Source organism: Schistocerca nitens, chromosome 11, assembly GCF_023898315.1.
Source record: "Schistocerca nitens isolate TAMUIC-IGC-003100 chromosome 11, iqSchNite1.1, whole genome shotgun sequence".
Lineage (NCBI taxonomy): Eukaryota > Metazoa > Arthropoda > Insecta > Orthoptera > Acrididae > Schistocerca > Schistocerca nitens.
In genome coordinates, this window is record NC_064624.1 from 201490904 (window position 1) to 201509091 (window position 18188).

An 18188-nucleotide genomic window follows, 5' to 3' on the forward strand; every position below is an offset into this window, starting at 1 on the left:
GCTATTCATTGGACAAATATATTATGCTAGAACTGACATGTGATTACATTTTCACGCGATTTGGGTGCATAGATCCCGAGAAATCAGTACCCAGAACAACCACCTCTGGCCGTAATAACGGCCTAGATACGCCTGGGCATTGAGTCAAACGGAGCTCAGATGGCGTGTACAGGTACAGCTGCCCGTGCAGCTTCAACACGATACCACAGTTCATCAAGAGTAGTGACTGGCGTATCGTGACGAGACAGTTGCTCGGCCACCATTGACCAGACGTTCTCAATTGGTGAGAGATCTGGAGAATGTGCTGGCCAGGGCGGCAGTCGAACATTTTCTGTATCCAGAAAGGCCCGTACAGGACCTGCATCATGTGGTCGTCCATTATCCTGCTGAAATGTAGGGTTCCGTAGGGATCGAATGAAGGATAGAGCCACGGGTCGTAACACATCTAAAATGTAACGTCCACTGTTCAAGACGCCATCAATGCGAACAAGAGGTGACAGAGACGTGTAACCAAAGGCACCCCATACCATCACGCCAGTATGGCGACGACGAACACACACTTCCAATGTGCGTTCACCGCGATTTCGCCAAACAGTGATGCGACCATCATGATGCTGTAAACAGAGCTTGGATTCATCCGAAAAAATGACGTTTTGCCATTTGTGCAGCCAGGTTCTTCGTCGAGTACACCATCGCAGGCGCTCCTGTCTGTGATGCAGCGTCAAGAGTAACCGCAGCCACGGTCTCCGAGCTGATAGTCCGTGCTGCTGCAAACGTCGTCGAACTGTTCGTGCAGATGGTTGTTGTCTTGCAAACGTCCCCATCTGTTGACTCAGGGATCGAGGCGTGGCTGCACGATCCGTTACAGCCGTGCGGATAAGATGCCTGTCATCTCGACTGCTAGTGATACGAGGCCGTTGGGATTCAGCACGCCGTTCCGTATTACCCCCCTGAACCCACCGATTCCATATTCTGCTAACAGTCCTCGGATCTCGACCGACGCGAGCAGCAATGTCGCGATACGATAAACCGCAATCGCGATAGGCTACAATCCGACCTTTATCAAAGTCGGAAACGTGATGGTACGCATTTCTCCTCCTTACACGAGGCATCGCAACAACGTTTCACCAGGCAACGCCGGTCAACTGCTGTTTGCCTATGAGAAATCGGTTGGAAACTTTCCTCATGTCAGCACGTTAGGTGTCGCCACCGGCGCCAACCTTGTGTGAATGCTCTGAAAAGCTAATCATTTGCATATCACAGCATCTTCTTCCTGTCGGTTAAATTTTGTATCTGTGGCATGTATCTTCGTGGTGTAGCAATTTTAATGGCCAGCAGTGTATAATACTGCGCTTCACAGTCACAGCCCCTGGTGATGCCAGGCACACGACCGGTAGACCAGCACCGAGGAACAGAGGCAAACAGTAGTGGCTCAAAAAGATCGAATATTGTGACGCTGATGAGGTACTGCGTCCAAAAGGGACATCAAGTCATATTACAATCTGCCGATTGTCTAAGAATGGGAGGCCGTCATTACCAATCGATTCCGTGAAGACCGCACATCTATAGCTGTTCCCATTTCCGCAGTTTCTGCGGTACAAGATTTCGGTGATTCACCCTGTATAAATGCCAATGGAATCTATAAAAATTGTAATAAGTTTCCTTTAATTCACGTATATGGTCACAAACTTTTTGTTAGCAGATCACCGGTTTCGGCCTTTAGTGACAATCATCAGATCTGTTTCATAAAAACAAAGTCCTTATGTACTGCAGCCATAGTGGCTTTGTTTTTATGAAACAGATCTGATGATGGTCACTAAAGGCCGAAACCGGTGATCTGCTAACAAAAAGTTTGTGACCATAGACGTAAATTAAAGGAAACTTATTACATATACGGGTGACTTTTTTTCGCGACGATATCGCAGCTTGTATAAAAACTATTTTGTGATAGTACTTATCTGAGATTTATGTTCTGTGTTGCAGAGTTGTAAAACGTTAATTTTATCGTTGAATTTGTTGCAAATAGTAATCGTTAACGACGACTATCGGAAAACTGCTTTCGAATAAAGCTCGAGGGTTGCCCAGAAATCAATGCACCGCATTTTTTTCTTAAACAATTCTTTATTGAACATCACGAGATTTACACACAAGAAAGAATAGTGTTTCATCTGGACACCCTATTTTTGCACGTAACCTCCATCCCGCTGTATGGCGTTCCTCCAGCGCGAAACAAGGTCGTGTATGCCCCCTGTCCGTACCAATCCTTGTCCCGGTGGCGCAGCCAGTGTTTCGCTGTCCGGATCACCTCCTCATCGTCCTCAAAATGTCCTCCACGAATGGCATCCTTTAGCGGCCCAGACAACTGGGAGTCGGAGGGGGGCTAGATCAGGTGTGGGTGTGACGGCCGCGGGGAATCGTGGAGCTCCGCCGAACCGCCTTCTGATGACGTCACCCTCCGTGCGCAGCGACTAGCTGTACTACTGTGGACAGCAGGTGCTCCACAGACTTTGCACAAGCGTTTGTGAATATTCCCCACAGTTTCTTTCTCTGCAGTGAGAAATTCAAAGACTGCAGGTTGCTTCTAACGTGCGTCGCCTACAAACGCCATTTTGTAACTGTCCTGCAGCTACGCCATCTGTAGGAAATGACGCAAACTTGGCGCGCTCGCCCGGGAGACTTGAACTAATACATGCGTTAACGTTTCGCATTCGTAGCATTGCTGTCGGGTGTGGAAAAAGAAAACAGCGGTGCGTTACCGTGTGGGCACGCCTTGTACTTGCGGAGAGAACAGTGTATGCCAGGGGCGGGCAGGAATCCTGCACGTGTGCGGTGCACTTGCACGTGTTCAGTTAACAGGTGTTCCGCGTGCACACAGGGGCAAGCTGGCCACCCGCTTACCTCCCATCCCCACCATACCTTCTGTCCGCTCCTTCCTCTGCAATGCGTTTTGTTTCCTAGCTTGCTTTATTGAGTGAATCTATAAGGTTAGTAGGAGTGCTTGAAGGAAATCATGGTTTGAAAGAGTACCTATTAGCTACGATACGTGTTATTTAATTATCACAGGTGGAGTTTACTATACGTTTAATATCTGGAACAAAATTTCTACATACAAACACAAACAGTTACGTAAATTTTCATCACTGATGTTTGCTCTTAACCGAGACTTATTAATTCAGCAAATGGTTTTCCAGCTCTCGCTATATTAAGCGCAGTCTTATAACTTGCACATACCGCTGGGCTATTATTGTTGTCGTCCTGAAAACTTGAAAACAGTGCTCCATAAAATGTTAAATCAGTTAGATGAGAGAGATGACGAGAGAAAGTCGCAGATCTCTCGTGACAACAGCAACTACGACAAATTCAAATGGCTCTGAGCACTATGGGACTTAACTGCTGTGGTCATCAGTCCCCTAGAACTTAGAACTACTTAAACCTAACTAACCTAAGGACATCACACACATCCGTGCCCGAGGCAGGATTCGAACCTGCGACCATAGCGGTCGCGCGGTTCCAGACTGTAGTGCCTAGAACCGCTCGGCCACTCCGGCCGGCCAACTACGACAGACTCATCTGGTATCGTCAGATCGGTCTTCTTAAGCTCAGTCAATTCCCCATCCGCTCAGAATCCGACAATAAATTGTACTCGTCCTTGTGAAATTTATTATAATGGCCTTCAATACTAAACTTCTATTGATACTGCCGCATATTAAAAATTTCGAATTTTCACGTTTTTGCACAAAGAAAAAATGATTCTCCCATTCCTTTTTAAAAGATAGCAAATCTCCACTTCTGCGCTTCCTTGATTCACTCTGCATTTTCCGGTACTTCAGATACAACGTTCAGTACGTAGTGGTCGCTTTGCTTCGACGTCCGCAGCTTAGCCTGGAACTACACTGCGGCAACCTGCCGGCTGTCGCCACTGCCCCTGTCGACGGCTGCACGCGACCAGCACACGTGCAGCGCTGTGCGCTCATGAGCCGCGTGCAACGTTTGCCCGTCCCTGGTCTATGCGCTTGCACTTTCAGTTTCCGCCAAACCACACAAATGCGTCCCGACCCCAAGACGCCGTGCACTGTTAGCGCTGTCGAAAACTCCTGTTCTTAGGAAGAACCCGGTTTGAGGCCCGTTCCGCCTTCATTTAACTGCGGTGCGTCGCTTTACTTATGGTAAACGAGTGGGGAATGGCTGCTGTCCCGGCAGGTTTAATTTTTTTTGCGGGGAATGAACTCTTCAGTCAGTTCTCGCTGCGTAAGATCTGTGCACCATCTCGAGCTCTACACGACTTCCTCAGTCAACCCCGTCAGTAGGTTTCAGGTAAACCGACGTGTGCTTCACTTGGTTCATCGACTTACGCCGTGGAGACTTCGCGAAGTGACGGCACTTCCGTCTGACAGCGGGAGATTACGTTGACCTCTGAGGCGGAAGAGCAGATGCTGGCTGCGTTTGGTGGTGGCTGCATCGGCCGATTCCCCTGTCCCGTTTCAGCACCCAGGCCCACTCCGATGGTGTAGCCACCGATTCTCTCAAAGCTGTTGTTAAATACTCTGATTCTCAAAGGCTTCTATGATGATGAAGAGTCCCGGTAGGTAGATGGACCTCAGGCAAATTCCGTTTCGCAACGGCAGATCTGTCGAAATCGCGACATTTAATGCGGCGTAGTCACTTGGCAGCGTTCTTCAATCGTACGTAGAAAATCACCAGTGTAACTGGTAGCAGAGTTACGAGGAATTTTATAGAGTTACGCCGACACCACGGCCGCCCACTACTCGGCGCAGCGTCGCTTTCACTGTGTGCGACGGTCCGAGTGCGAATATGAATGTGCTAGACGTCACACTGAGTGACTCAATACGAAGCAAAAAATGGTTCAAATGGCTCCGAGCACTATGCCACTTAACTTCTAAGCCGCCCAGGGTGGCCGAGCGGTTCTAGGCGCTTCAGTCCGAAACCGCGCCACCGCTACGGTCGCAGGTTCGAATCCTGCCTCGGGCATGGACGTGTGTGATGTCCTTAGGTTAGTTAGGTTTACGTAGTTCCAAGTTCTAGGCGACTGATGACCTCAGAAGTTCCGTAGTGCTCAGAGCCATTTGAACCACTTAACTTCTAAGGTTATCAGGCCCCTAGAACTTAGAACTACTTAAACCTAACTAACCCAAGGACATCACACACGTCCATGCCCGAGGCAGCATTCGAACCTGCGACCGTAGCGCCTAGAACCGCTCGGCCACAGAGGCCGGCCCTCTTCCGTGTTTACGAGGCATTTCGGAACGGTGCAGAAGCCGCCGACGCCACATTAAATGTCACACTTCCGACAATTTATATCCATCTGGGCCGGCTGCGTCGTGCGTGTCATATATTTTAGTATTCCATACCCAGAACAGATCAGAGAGAGCGACAATGACCGATCAACTTCGTTCTACCACTTGAACACATAAGCACACGCAGTGGAAAAGTTAGGGATATTTTTTAAACACAGCTCGTAAATGTAGAAATGCTTGCCGTCGGGTGCATTCTTGTCGTCTGTTGTTGTTGTTCTTGTTGTGGTCTTCAGTCCAGAGACTGGTTTGATGCAGCTCTCCATGCTACTCTATCCTGTGCAAGCTTCTTCATCTCCCAGTACCTACTGCAACCTGCATCCTTCTGAATCTGCTCAGTATATTCATCTCTTGGTCTCCCTCTACGATTTTTACCCTCCCAGCTGCCCTCCAATACTAAATTGGTGATCCCTTGATGCCTCAGAACATGTCCTACCAACCGATCCCTCCTTCTTGTCAAGTTGTGCCACAAACTTCTCTTCTCCCCAATCCTATTCAGTACTTCCTCATTAGTTATGTGATCTACCCATCTAATCTTCAGCATTCTTCTGTAGCACCACATTTCGAAAGCTTCTATTCTCTTCTTCTCCAAACTCTTTATCGTCCATGTTTCACTTCCATACATGGCTACACTCCATACAAATACTTTCAGAAACGACTTCCTGACACTTAAATCTATACTCGATGTTAACAAATTTCTCTTCTTCAGAAACGCTTTCCCTGCCATTGCCAGTCTACATTTTATATCCTCTCTACTTCGACCATCATCAGTTATTTTGCTCCCCAAATAGCAAAACTCATTTACTACTTTAAGTGTCTCATTTCCTAATCCAATTCCCTCAGCATCACCCGATTTAATTTGACTACATTCCATTATCCTCGTTTTGCTTTTGTTGATGTTCATCTTATATCCTCCTTTCAAGACACTGTCCATTCCGTTCAACTGCCCCTCCAAGTCCTTTGCTGTCTCTGACAGAACTACAATCTCATCGGCGAACCTCGAAGTTTTTATTTCTTCTCCATGGATTTTAATACCTACTCCGAATTTTTCTTTTGTTTCCTTTACTGCTTGCTCAATACACAGACTGAATAGCATCGGGGAGACGCTACAACCCCGTCTCACTCCCTTCCCAACCACTTCTTCCATTTCGTGCCCCTTGACTCTTGTAAGTGCCATCTGTTTTCTGTACAAATTGTAAATAGCCTTTCGCTCCCTGTATTTTACCCCTGCCACCTTTAGAATTTGAAAGAGAGTATTCCAGTCAACATTGACAAAAGCTTTTTCTAAGTCTACAAATGCCAGAAATGTAGGTTTGCCTTTCCTTAATCTATTTTCTAAGATAAGTCGTAGGGTCAGTATTGCCTCACGTGTACTAACATTTCTGCGGAATCCAAACTGATCTTCGCCGAGGTCGGCTTCTACCAGTTTTTGCATTCGTCTGTAAAGAATTCGCGTTAGTATTCTGCAGCTGTGACTTATTAAACTGATAGTTCGGTAATTTTCACATCTGTCAACATCTGCTTTCTTTGGGATTGGCATTATTATATTCTTCTTGAAGTCTGAGGCTATTTCGCCTGTCTCATACATTTTGCTCGCCAGATGGTAGAGTTTTGTCAAGATTGGCTCTCGCAAGGCCGTCAGTAGTTCTAATGGAATGTTGTCTACTCCCGGGGCCTTGTTTCGACTCAGGTCTTTCAGTGCTCTGTCAAACTCTTCACGCAGTATCATATCTCCCATTTCGTCTTCATCTACATCCTCTTCCATTTCCATAATATTGTCCTCAAGAACATCGCCCTTGTATAAACCCTCTATATACTCCTTCCACCTTTCTGCCTTCCCTTCTTTGCTTAGAACTGGGTTGCCATCTGAGCTCTTGATATTCATACAAGTCGTTCTCTTATCTCCAAAGGTGTCTTTAATTCTCCTGTAGGCAGTATCTATCTTACCCCTAGTGAGATAAGCCTCTACATCCTTACATTTGTCCTCTAGCCATCCCTGCTTAGCCATTTTGCACTTCCTGTCGAACTCATTTTTGAGACGTTTGTATTCCTTTTTTGCCTGCTTCATTTACTGCATTTTTATATCTTCTCCTATCATCAATTGAAGTCAATATTTCTTCTGTTACCCAAGGAGTTCTACTAGCCCTCGTCTTTTGACCTACTTGATCCTCTGCTGCCTTCACTACTTCATCCCTCAGAGCTACCCATTCTTCTTCTACTGTATTTCTTTCCCCCATTCCTGTCAATTGTTCCCTTATGCTCTCCCTGAAACTCTCTACAACCTCTGGTTCTTTCAGTTTATGCAGGCCCCATCTCCTTAAATTTCCACCTTTTTGCAGTTTCTTCAGTTTTAATCTACAGTTCATAACCAATGGATTGTGGTCAGAGTCCACATCTGCCCCTGGAAATGTCTTACAATTTAAAACCTGGTTCATAAATCTCTGTCTTACCACTGTATCATCTATCCCTTCTCATCTACGGACGATAAATGATGATGATGATGATGATGATGATGATGATGAATACGAGAGCGTCGACTCACCGTCAGGGCCTGGCCACATCCCCGGGAAGCCGGGCAGGAACTGGGTGCCTGGGGGCGGCGCCGCCCCCGCCCTCGCCGCCGCCGGGGACCCGCCCCTCCTGCCGCCCCCGGCGCTCTGGCGGCGCGCGCCCGCCTGCGACTTACGGCCGCCGACGGGGGTGGTGGGCGCCGACGACGAAGACGTCGACGGTGCCGACAGGTCGAAGGCGTCCGGCAGCCCCGCCTGGACACACGGGGAAGACTCGACTACGGCACAGCACACAACACAACACAAGGGCTGAGGCAGCCCTACTACAGCCCGGTATGCGCGTCATTTTGCTCACTCTGTCTTACGTAAGTATTGACAAGCGTAGCTCACACACAGCAGAACCGTGTACCCGCGTAATATCTGACTACTGCTAGAATATCTTTGTGCCGGCACACAGCCACTGCCTGAGAGCGCTAGCTGGAAAATTTGGAAATTTGTGGCAACATCTTATGGGACCAAACTGATGAGGTCATCGGTCCCTAGGCTTACACACTACTTAACCTAACTTACGCTAAGGCAACACACAGTCGAGGACTCGAACCTCCGAAGACGGGGGGAGTCACGCGGGACCGCGCAAGGCGCCTGAGACCGCGCGGCTACCCCCGCGCAGCGATACACGCAATATTTAGTAGCATATGTAATTTGGAAAATGCGCAAGAAATACCCTTTTAAGCGTGGGATCAGATCGAGACAGAATTCGTGTTTGAATATTTTTGATGCAGCCATGTAGAGAGAAGCTAAGGAAATTATTTGCCTGTTTTTCTGGAATGTCGAGAGACTCGAGAAAGCAGGAAAGTGCGTAGCATTGTTTTGTGTTATTCAGATTGCAGAAACGAAGCTAAGATAACACGATTGTTATATGCATTGCTCTGATAACAAGATGAGATTTCCCTTGCTTAAAGTTATTTATGAAAGCCATGTTATGTAAGTACTATTGCGAACATTCACTTTTACTTTTGAACATACGGCTTCTTTTGAAATTTCTCACGGGTCATTTCTGATCACTTAAAATTGCCACCCACCATTGACTGTATTACGCACGCACGAACATTACACTATGTGGTGCCGATGACATTGTAATTCTGTCAGAGACAGCAAAGGACTCGGTAGACCAGTTGAACGAAATGGACAGTGTCTTGAAAGGAGCTTATATGATGAGCATCAACCAAAGCAAAACGAGGATAATGGAATGTAATCGAATTAAATCAGGTGATGCTGAGGGAATTAGATTAGGGAAGGAGACACTTAATGTAGTAGATCAAAATAAGTGATGATGGTCGAAGTAGAGGAGATATAAAACGTAGATTGTAGCCATGTATGGAAGTGAAACATGGACCGTAACCAGTTTGGGCAAGAACAGAATAGAAGCTTTTGAAATGTGGTGTTACACAAGAATGCTGAAGATTAGATGGGTAGATCACGTAACTAATGAGGTGGTATTGAATAGGATTGCGGAGAAGAGATGTTTGTGGCACAACTTGACTAGACGAAGGGATCGTTTGGTAGGACATGAACTGAGGCATCGAGGGATCACCAATTTAGTATTGGAGGGCAGCTTGGAGGGTAAAAATCGTAGAGGGAGACCAAGAGATGAATATATCAAGGAGATTCAGAAGGATGTAGGTTCCACGGAGTAGGTACTGGGAGATGAAGAAGCTTGCACAGGATAGAGTAGCATGGAGAGCTGCGCCAAAACAATTACCAGAAATATTGCAATGAAGCATATTGGATGTTATAAATAAACAAAACAATCCCTCGCACTGCACCGCATGGTTCAGGGAGAGGCTTAACAGAAGAAAGACATCCCGAAGAAAGATGTAAGCAACGAGGTAGAGTGGGCCCCGAGAAAAATACCAAAGAAATTGGATGGGATAGAGATATACGTCCGTACCGCGAGCGCAGAAACAAATGTAAATGGAATGTGTTCTGCCTCTCTTACCATGTGGAACAAGGCATTGTCTCTTGCTTTAAATGATCGTTTCTTTCATATCTGTGGACACGCAGTATAGAGGAGAGTGCTACATCCCCACGCGTGTCAGTGGAGTCGGTCACGAGCAGTGCCAGTATTTGTCATAGTTTTCCGACCCTGTCCGCTGCAGTTCGAGTGAAAGGGGACAAAATTGAAAGGCCATCACTCTCTTCATCAGTTAGGTGGCCCACCACGAGTAGTGGCCAAAGGAAGGAGACGAAAGGCAATTCGTGAAAAGCTAACTACCACAATAAAAAAAAAAAGAGAGAGCTAAAGCACAGGAAAGATCAGTCAAGACGAGGCCGTAACAAAAACAGACATAATGTCTTATGGGATAACAGCAATCAGTGATTTTATAATGTTACTTAAAATCCGTCTTGATTCAAAAAAAAATTTTTTTTTATTCATATGACCGGTTTCGGTTCATTCAGAACCATCTTCAGATCTGTAAAAATAATGATACTAATTTAATATTTCACGGAAGCAAATCTTTTTCATCCTATCTAATCAACATCAAATGTACCAGAACGTACCTGATATTTCATTACAGGAGTAACCCGTCCAAATCCAACAACTTTCACATGCTACGTCACATAAAATTGGTTGGCAGACTGCACGTCATTTATATTAATTACAACAGTATTACCGACAGGTGGCGTCTGGTACATTTGTTACATTCCATTTGCACATACTGTATTCAGTAGATCTTTTTTATATTAAAAAGTAGTTAATTAAAATATGTACATGTCAAGGTTAAGCAGACCGTAGAGGAAAACAAGTTCACACCAGCACCATAGATATATAAATCGCCCTATGCTTTTTAGATCGTATAAAAATGATAATTTTACTGTTTTTTAATTTTGAAAATTACAGATTTTAACCTTGACATCAACATATTTTAATTAAGTACTTTTTAATATAAAAAAGGTCTACTGAATACAGTATGTGCAAATGGAATGTAACAAATGTACCAGACGCCACCTGTCGGTAATAGTGTTGTAATTAATATAAATGACGTGCACTCTGCCAACCAGTTTTATGTGACGTAGCATGTGAAAGTTGCTGGATTTGGACGGGTTACTCCTGAAACTGAAATATCAGGTACGTTCTGGTACATTTGATGTTGATTAGATAGGATGAAAAAGATTTGCTTCCTTGAAATAGTAAATTAGTATCATTATTTTTACAGATCTGAAGATGGTTCTGAATGAACCGAAACCGGTCATCTGAATAAAAAAAGAAATTGCAATCAAGACGGATATTAAGTAACGATGCCTTAAAACCAAGAAATGAAAAAGAATAAGGAGAATAAAAATGTGGAAAGGGCAGCAGCCAGGGTGGGCCACCACGCAAGGTCTGTGGGGGGAGGGGGGGTAGAAGGGGGAGGGGGCACCCAGAGAGTCGCAGCTCGCGGACACCAGCAGCAGGTAGCTGGGCAGCTGGGCAGCTGGGTAGGCAGGTAGGAGCAGTCGGCGGGCGGCCACTCACCTGCAGCCTGGAAGCGGTGTCTCCCAGCGGCCAGTCGACGTCGGCGTCGTCGGCGCCCGCCTGCGGCGGACGGCTGCGCCAGGGGGCGGCGGGCTTGCGCCGGCTGCACCTCCCGAGAGACGATTCCGCCATCACCTGCACACCGGCCACGCAACACATCACCACCCACCCACCAGCCGGAGCGCCAAGCATTTGTTTACACTACTGGACATTAAAATTGCTACACCACGAAGATGACGTGCTACAGACGCGAAATTTAACCGACAGGAAGAAGATGCTGTGCATATGCAAAAGATTAGCTTTTCAGAGCATTCACACAAGGTTGGCGCCGGTGGCGACACCTACAACGTGCTGACGTGAGGAACGTTTCCAACCGATTTCTCATACACAGACAGCAGTTGACCGGCGTTGCCTGGTGAAACGTTGTTTTGATGCCTCGCGTAAGGAGGAGTAATGCGTACCATCACGTTTCCGACTTTGATAAAAACCGGATTGTAGCCTATCGTGATTGCGGTTTATCGTATCGCGACATTGCTGCTCGCGGTGGTCGAGATCCAATGACTGTTAGCAGAATATGGAATCGGTGGGTTCAGTAGAGTGATACGGAACACCGTGCTGGATCCCAACGGCCTCGTATCACTAGCAGTCGAGATGACAGGCATCTTATCCGCACGGTTGTAACGGATCGTGCAGCCACGTCTCGATCCCTGAGTCAACAGATGGGGACGTCTGCAAGACGACAACCATCTGCACGAACAGTTCGACGACGTTTGCAGCAGCACCGACTATCAGCTCGGAGACCGTGGCTGCGGTTACCCTTGACGCTGCATCACAGACAGGAGCGCCTGCGATGGTGTACTCGACGACGAACCTGGGCGCACGAATGGCAAAACGTCATTTTTTCGCATCAATCCGGGTCCTGTTTACAGCATCACGATGGTCTCATCCGTGTTTGGCGACATCGCAGTGAACGCACATTGGAAGCGTGTATTCGTCATCGCCATAGTGGCGTATCACCCGGCGTGATGGTTTGGGGTGCCATTCGTTGCACGTCTCGGTCTCCTCTTCTTCGGACTGACGGCACTTTGAACAGTGGACGTGGTTGGTGGGTCACGTCGTCCATAAACAGCTTTTTCAATCTGTCCCAGGCATGTTCGATAGGGTTCATGTCTGGATAACATGCTGGCTACTGCAGTGCAGCGATGTCGTTATTCTGAAGGAAGTCATTCACAAGACGGGGGGTCCGAATTGTCATCCACGAAGACGAATGCTTCGCCGATATGATTGCACTGTCGCTCGAAGGACGGTATTGACGTATGGTACAGCCGTTACGGCGCCTTCCGTGACCACCAGCGCTGCACTTCGGCCCCACATAACGCCACCCCGCAACAGCAGGGAACCTGCACCTTGCTGCACCCACTGGACAGTTTCTATAACGCCTTCAGCCTGACCGGGTTGCCTCCAAACACGTATCTGATGATTATCTCGTGGTAGGCATATGCGACGCTCATCGTACAAGAGAACGTGGTGCCAATCCTGAGCGGTCCATTCGGCATGTTGTTGGGCCCATCTGTGCCGCGCTGCACGGTGTCCTGGTTGCAAAGATGGACCTCCCCACGGACTTGGGGAGTGAAGTTGCGCATCGCGCAGCCTGTTGCGCACAGTTTGAGTCGTAACACGACGTCCTGTGGGTGCGCGAAAAGCATTATTCAACGTGGTGGCGTTGCTGTCAGGAGTGGCTCCCAGCACTATGGGACTTAACATCTGTGGTCATCAGTCCCCTAGAATTTAGAACTACTTAAACCTAACTAACCTAAGGACATCACACAACAGACTGTCAGGATTCCTCCGAGCCATACTCCGTAGGTAGCGGTCATCCACTGCAGTAGCAGCCCTCGGACGGCCTGAGCGAGGCATGTCATCGACAGTTCCTGTCTCTCTGTATCTCCTCCGTGTCCAAACAACATCGCTTTGGTTCATTCCGAGACGCCTGGACACTTCGATTGTTGAGAGCCCTTCCTGGCACAAAGTAACAATGCAGACGCGATCGAACCGCGGTATCGACCTTCTACGCACGGTTGAACTACTGACAAAACGAACCGCGTACCTCCTTCCTGGTGGAATGACTGCAACTGATCGGCTGTCGGACCCCCTCCGTCTAATAGGCGCTAATGGACGGGTTTAGTGACATCTTTGAACACTCAGAGGGTCTGTGTCTGTGATACAACATCCACAGTGAACCTTTATCTTCAGGAGTTCTGGGAACTGGGGTGATGCAAAACTTTTTTGATGTATGTATAAAAACGATGATTTATTTTACTTTATTGAAGATGCAAAACTTTTTTGATGTGTGTATGTGGTCTTAAAGTAGACACTCTAGCAGGTCTAAAGGCATTTGATACTCGAGAAATTATTGCTTATCGTGCATTTGAGTTATCTGAAGTGTTTAACATAGACAGAGGTACATCTTATTAGATGTGTACAAGGCCGTTGGTTCTGAGGACGAGGAATTATCTTAAAATAATTGAGTCAGAATCTGTGTCCGTATGGCTTAAATAAGCTCTTAATTTCAGAAAGATTAAAGTTGTTGGTGACGTGACAGATCCGTAATTTCTCCTTGACAGCCGATCTTTCCAAAATCCATTCCAGAAACAGTTCTGTCAAGGGAACCTGGACCTCAAAGCCTGTAGCTTTCGCTAGTATTTTGAAATTTAATAACTGAATAACTTCAATAGCTATTGGAATAATCTCCGTGTGAAAAAAATTTAAAAACTGTGGAATAGGTAGTGGAGCGAATATTTATTTTTATCTTACTTACGGAATTACGTGTAATTATTACACTATACTTGGACACGATTAAAAGAAAAGGTCAAAATAAGTTTTATTCTTTCAATTATTAACTTGTTGAAAGAGTAGACCAGCGCCATTTGTCAATTTCTTGCTTTGTGCATATTTTACAAAAATGTTTTTCTGCATGTCGCTTTTTTCTCCTAATAATTTAAGAACATACGACATGCTCCAGCTCAAAACATCGAACACATTGCTCAATAATGTGGTTCTATGTATGCGCAAGCAGTATTTTATTACTGATACAAAATTCTGTTTACGTAGCTTTCATATTGGATGGGATAATGATACTTAAATAAGCAAACAACGTTGATTTACACGTGACTTTCTTGTCAACCATACCACGACGACACATTTCAATTCCACAATCTCGTTGATTCTGAGTGTCCTTTCCATTTTCTTTATTTCTCTTTCTTTTCTCTGCTATTTTGTCCTCTTGTCGTAGCCCACTATGTCAGGATGCTTTTGATCACATAGTCCATGTTCAAGTCATAGAGCCCCCGTCCCCTCCCCATTCAGTGACTTCACGTCGCCGCCAAATTTGGACGAACAGACAGAACAGAGATTGAGTGGTGTGTCGGCCAGAAGAGGCGGTGCACGCGCATACGCAGAGAGGCCGCCAGAGTGCAGCAGTATCGCCTACACTACGCTCGTCCGTCCATACTGAAGCGCGGTGTGGGATCCTTACCAGATAGGACTGACGGAGTACGTCGAGAAAGTCCAAAGAAGGGCAGCACGTTTTGTATTATCGAGAATCAGAGGAGAAATGCCACGGTAATGAGGCACGATTTTGGGGTGGAGATTGTTGCGGTGCTCGCTTATTTCCAAGTCCGTATCGATCCTAGTGCCGAGTTTTCACTCAGATGGCGCTTTGGCGTTAGGCGGTTGTTTCCGTGTTGGCTCGGTGGCCGGGGCTTACTAGGAGACGGCACGACCGTGGGGTCGGGGACTTGTCCGAAATTTTGTGTCGTGAAAGATGACCCCTAACACCCCACGTGGTTAAAGTATTAGGACGCACTACCCGGAAAATCCCGCGGAAAATCGATCTGAAGTTTCTTAGGTGCCTTATGAGTATAAAATGTTAGTCCACTGCCGAGCCGCCGTCTGGCGTAGATGTTTAGGCCTCGGAGTATTACGCCAGAGGTCTCGGGTTCAATTCCTCCTCTGGCACTTTTTTTCATCTCATTTTCGTTATTCCACCAATTATTCAGGAAGTTTTGCAAACCTACATTATCTTTAACAAATTAGTCACATTATTGAATAAAAATTATTTTCTTTTTGTGCGACAACACACTTCATGGCGGTGGGTTTTCCATTGTTAATTGTAAATTATGTGAGGGGAACCATTGGGTTTTTAATCAGAATAACAAAGTCGATTGCGAAGCATTTAGTTTTTATACACATAATAATTATAAACAAGAACCGTAGTGGTAATTATCGTAAAAACAAACAAAGCAATAATTTTTGCAACATCTTGCGCAACATATAAAGGCGGATTTTTTTTTCAATCACAGGGCGTTCGCAATAAATCTGTACAAAAACATGCCCATTTAAAATTTACGAAAATGTTTCGAGTTTCTGATAATTTTGAGGCAAACCAGGCATATGTTGTGAATTTTCATTTCAATTGAAAAAAAAAATCATCTTTAATAACTGAACTAAAATTTTGTAAAATCCCTGTGTTAAGTTGTAGCCCATATTCCAATAAATAATCTGTAAAAAGTTCAACTTCCTACCTCAAATACTTTGTGAGGTAAGATGTAATTTATAAGCGTTATTTTAACATTGCAAGTATAGGGCGTTCCGGAGCCCCTTAATAGTGTGGACGGCGGCGCGGTGTGCCGTTTACCTTGATTCGCTAGGGGAGCAAAATCTCGCCTGTTGTAGTTTGTCGAGCCTGAGTTTGAAATACCTTCTATGTGCGGCGGGATGCCATTTCGTCGTCTTGTCTCTCCGTCGCTGGGATTGCTATCCTCGTTTACCGTCCCGTGAGTGTATATCGACGGGGTACGCTGCTCTCCGCGCTCTACCAGACGCTGGTGATGGAATTGCGTTAGTCTTGGTGCCTTACGTCTGATCTTCTAGTGCATAGAGTGGCGAGTGGCACTCCTTAGAGTTTGCCTCGCGCAGTTAGATTGGAGTTTATTATGTCTTGTGGTGCTTCCGCTTTCCGCCAACGAAGGTTAAGCTTGATTCGGCACTCCGTACGACGCTTGGCACCTCAGTAGGCGGGTCGGAGCCACCTTCGCGACTAAACGGAGGCCTTTGGACTGAGAGGTCTCGTGTTTTGCACATTGTTCATAAATTGTTGTTTTGGTATTAAGTTGGCTGAGGTTTCTTATGGATTTCCCGGCATTTGGTCTTCAAATGGCTCTGAGCACTACGGGACTTAACATCTATGGTGGTCAGTCCCCTAGAACTTAGAACTACTTGAACCTAACTAACCTAAGGACAGCACACAACACCCAGTCATCACGAGGCAGAGAAAATCCCTGACCCCGCCGGGAATCGAACCCGGGAACCCGGGCGCGGGAAGCGAGAACGCTACCGCACGACCACGAGCTGTGGACGGGATTTGGCCTGTTGTCCGGTCCGGACTAGGTCTCGTTATTTTGAAGGTCGGTCCTTGTTTTGGCTCAGTACGATTTTGGTTTACTGCCTGGTGGTTCTGGTAGTACGCCGGGTGGCTGTGGTTGTGTCGCATTTTGTATGGGGCTGTGTGCTCGGAACCGTGGAGCACAATTTGTGTGAACTGCTTCACTGGGTAGTACTGATCGGGCCATTCTTGGTCCTCTGCTGTATATTATTTTAAAGTAACATTATCAGTTAAATGATTTAATTCTTATTGCCTTAATTGCAACTTGCGTACTGAGAAATTTAATCTGTCCATTACCGCAAGACGTTAAGCTCATAGTCATATGATGTGACTTTCTTAAATTATTGTATTTTTATGTCATGTTAATGGTATTTTTTAATTTGCCGATCACTGGTGTAGTGTTCCAAGTATTTAAATGTTTCGGGTAGCTGTTACTTGGGTGGAACGCGCGGAACCGCAGCGCAGAGAGTAGCTGCGTGCCTTACGAGTCCGTTGTCGGCGCGGCCTGGTGTTCGTTCTTTGTTTTGGTGCCCCTGAGTTAAGTGTTGTGTTGCCTCCTCCCTCGCAGCCCCGTCGTGTTATTCTCATAAACATTTCCTTCAACGCATTTCAGTTAATTGTATGCTAGTATTTTTTTTTAACTTCTTACATTGGTAAAATTGTTCCGCCCTCATTATGCACACTGTTGCTCTTAGCGGAGTTGATGTGCCATTGCAATTTATTAAACTCCATTGTGTGTGCCCTTTGTGATACATATTGTTTATTGATTGAGTATGGGAATTATAATGTCTCACGTATCATGATGTGCGTGTGTAATGGTGCAATAAATAGATGATTGTTATTTCTGTTTTTGGCGCCCTTCATGCCTCCTTTCTTGTCTCTCTTGGTACGCTATCCCTGTACTTGTCTTGGTAGACCACATCAAACATCATTGAAACAAAGGCGTTTCTCGTTGCGGCGGAATCCTCTCACGAAATTTCAGACCCCATCTTTCTCCTCCGAATGCGAAAATATTTTGTTGACACCGACCTCCATAGCGGAGAAACGACCGTCACAATAAAATAAGGGAAATCGGTGCTCGCAGTGAAAGGTATAGGTGTTCCTCTTTCCAGCGCGCTGTTCGAGACTGGAATAACAGAGAATTATTGTAAAGGTGGTTCGATGAACCCTCCGCCAGGCACTCGAGTCTCATTCGCAGCGTGGCCACGGAGATGGACAGAGTCGAGAGCAGACCCCGTAGAGGCCGCACGTAACACGGCCTATGGTAAAGCCGCCGGCACACGGACCGTGCATCCGAACGTTGAGCGTTGAGCGTGCCGAGTTTCTGACGTCTTAGCGTGGAATAGCACGTTCGGGAGTCTTTCCCAACGTGCAGAGCAATATCTGGCATGTCAGATATTCTGAGC

The 18188-nt window shown here is 46.4% G+C and overlaps 1 protein-coding gene across 1 annotated transcript in view; it reads right to left on the reverse strand.

Moving 5' to 3' along the window:
* The window catches only part of LOC126212782 (zinc finger protein ZIC 5-like), a 62767-nt gene that overhangs the window by 9978 nt on the left and 34601 nt on the right, over positions 1 to 18188 (reverse strand). The window contains exon 2 of the mRNA XM_049940186.1: positions 7999 to 8100. Coding sequence (XP_049796143.1) covers positions 7999 to 8100 — 102 coding nt within the window. The remainder of the gene's footprint in view (positions 1 to 7998; positions 8101 to 18188) is intronic.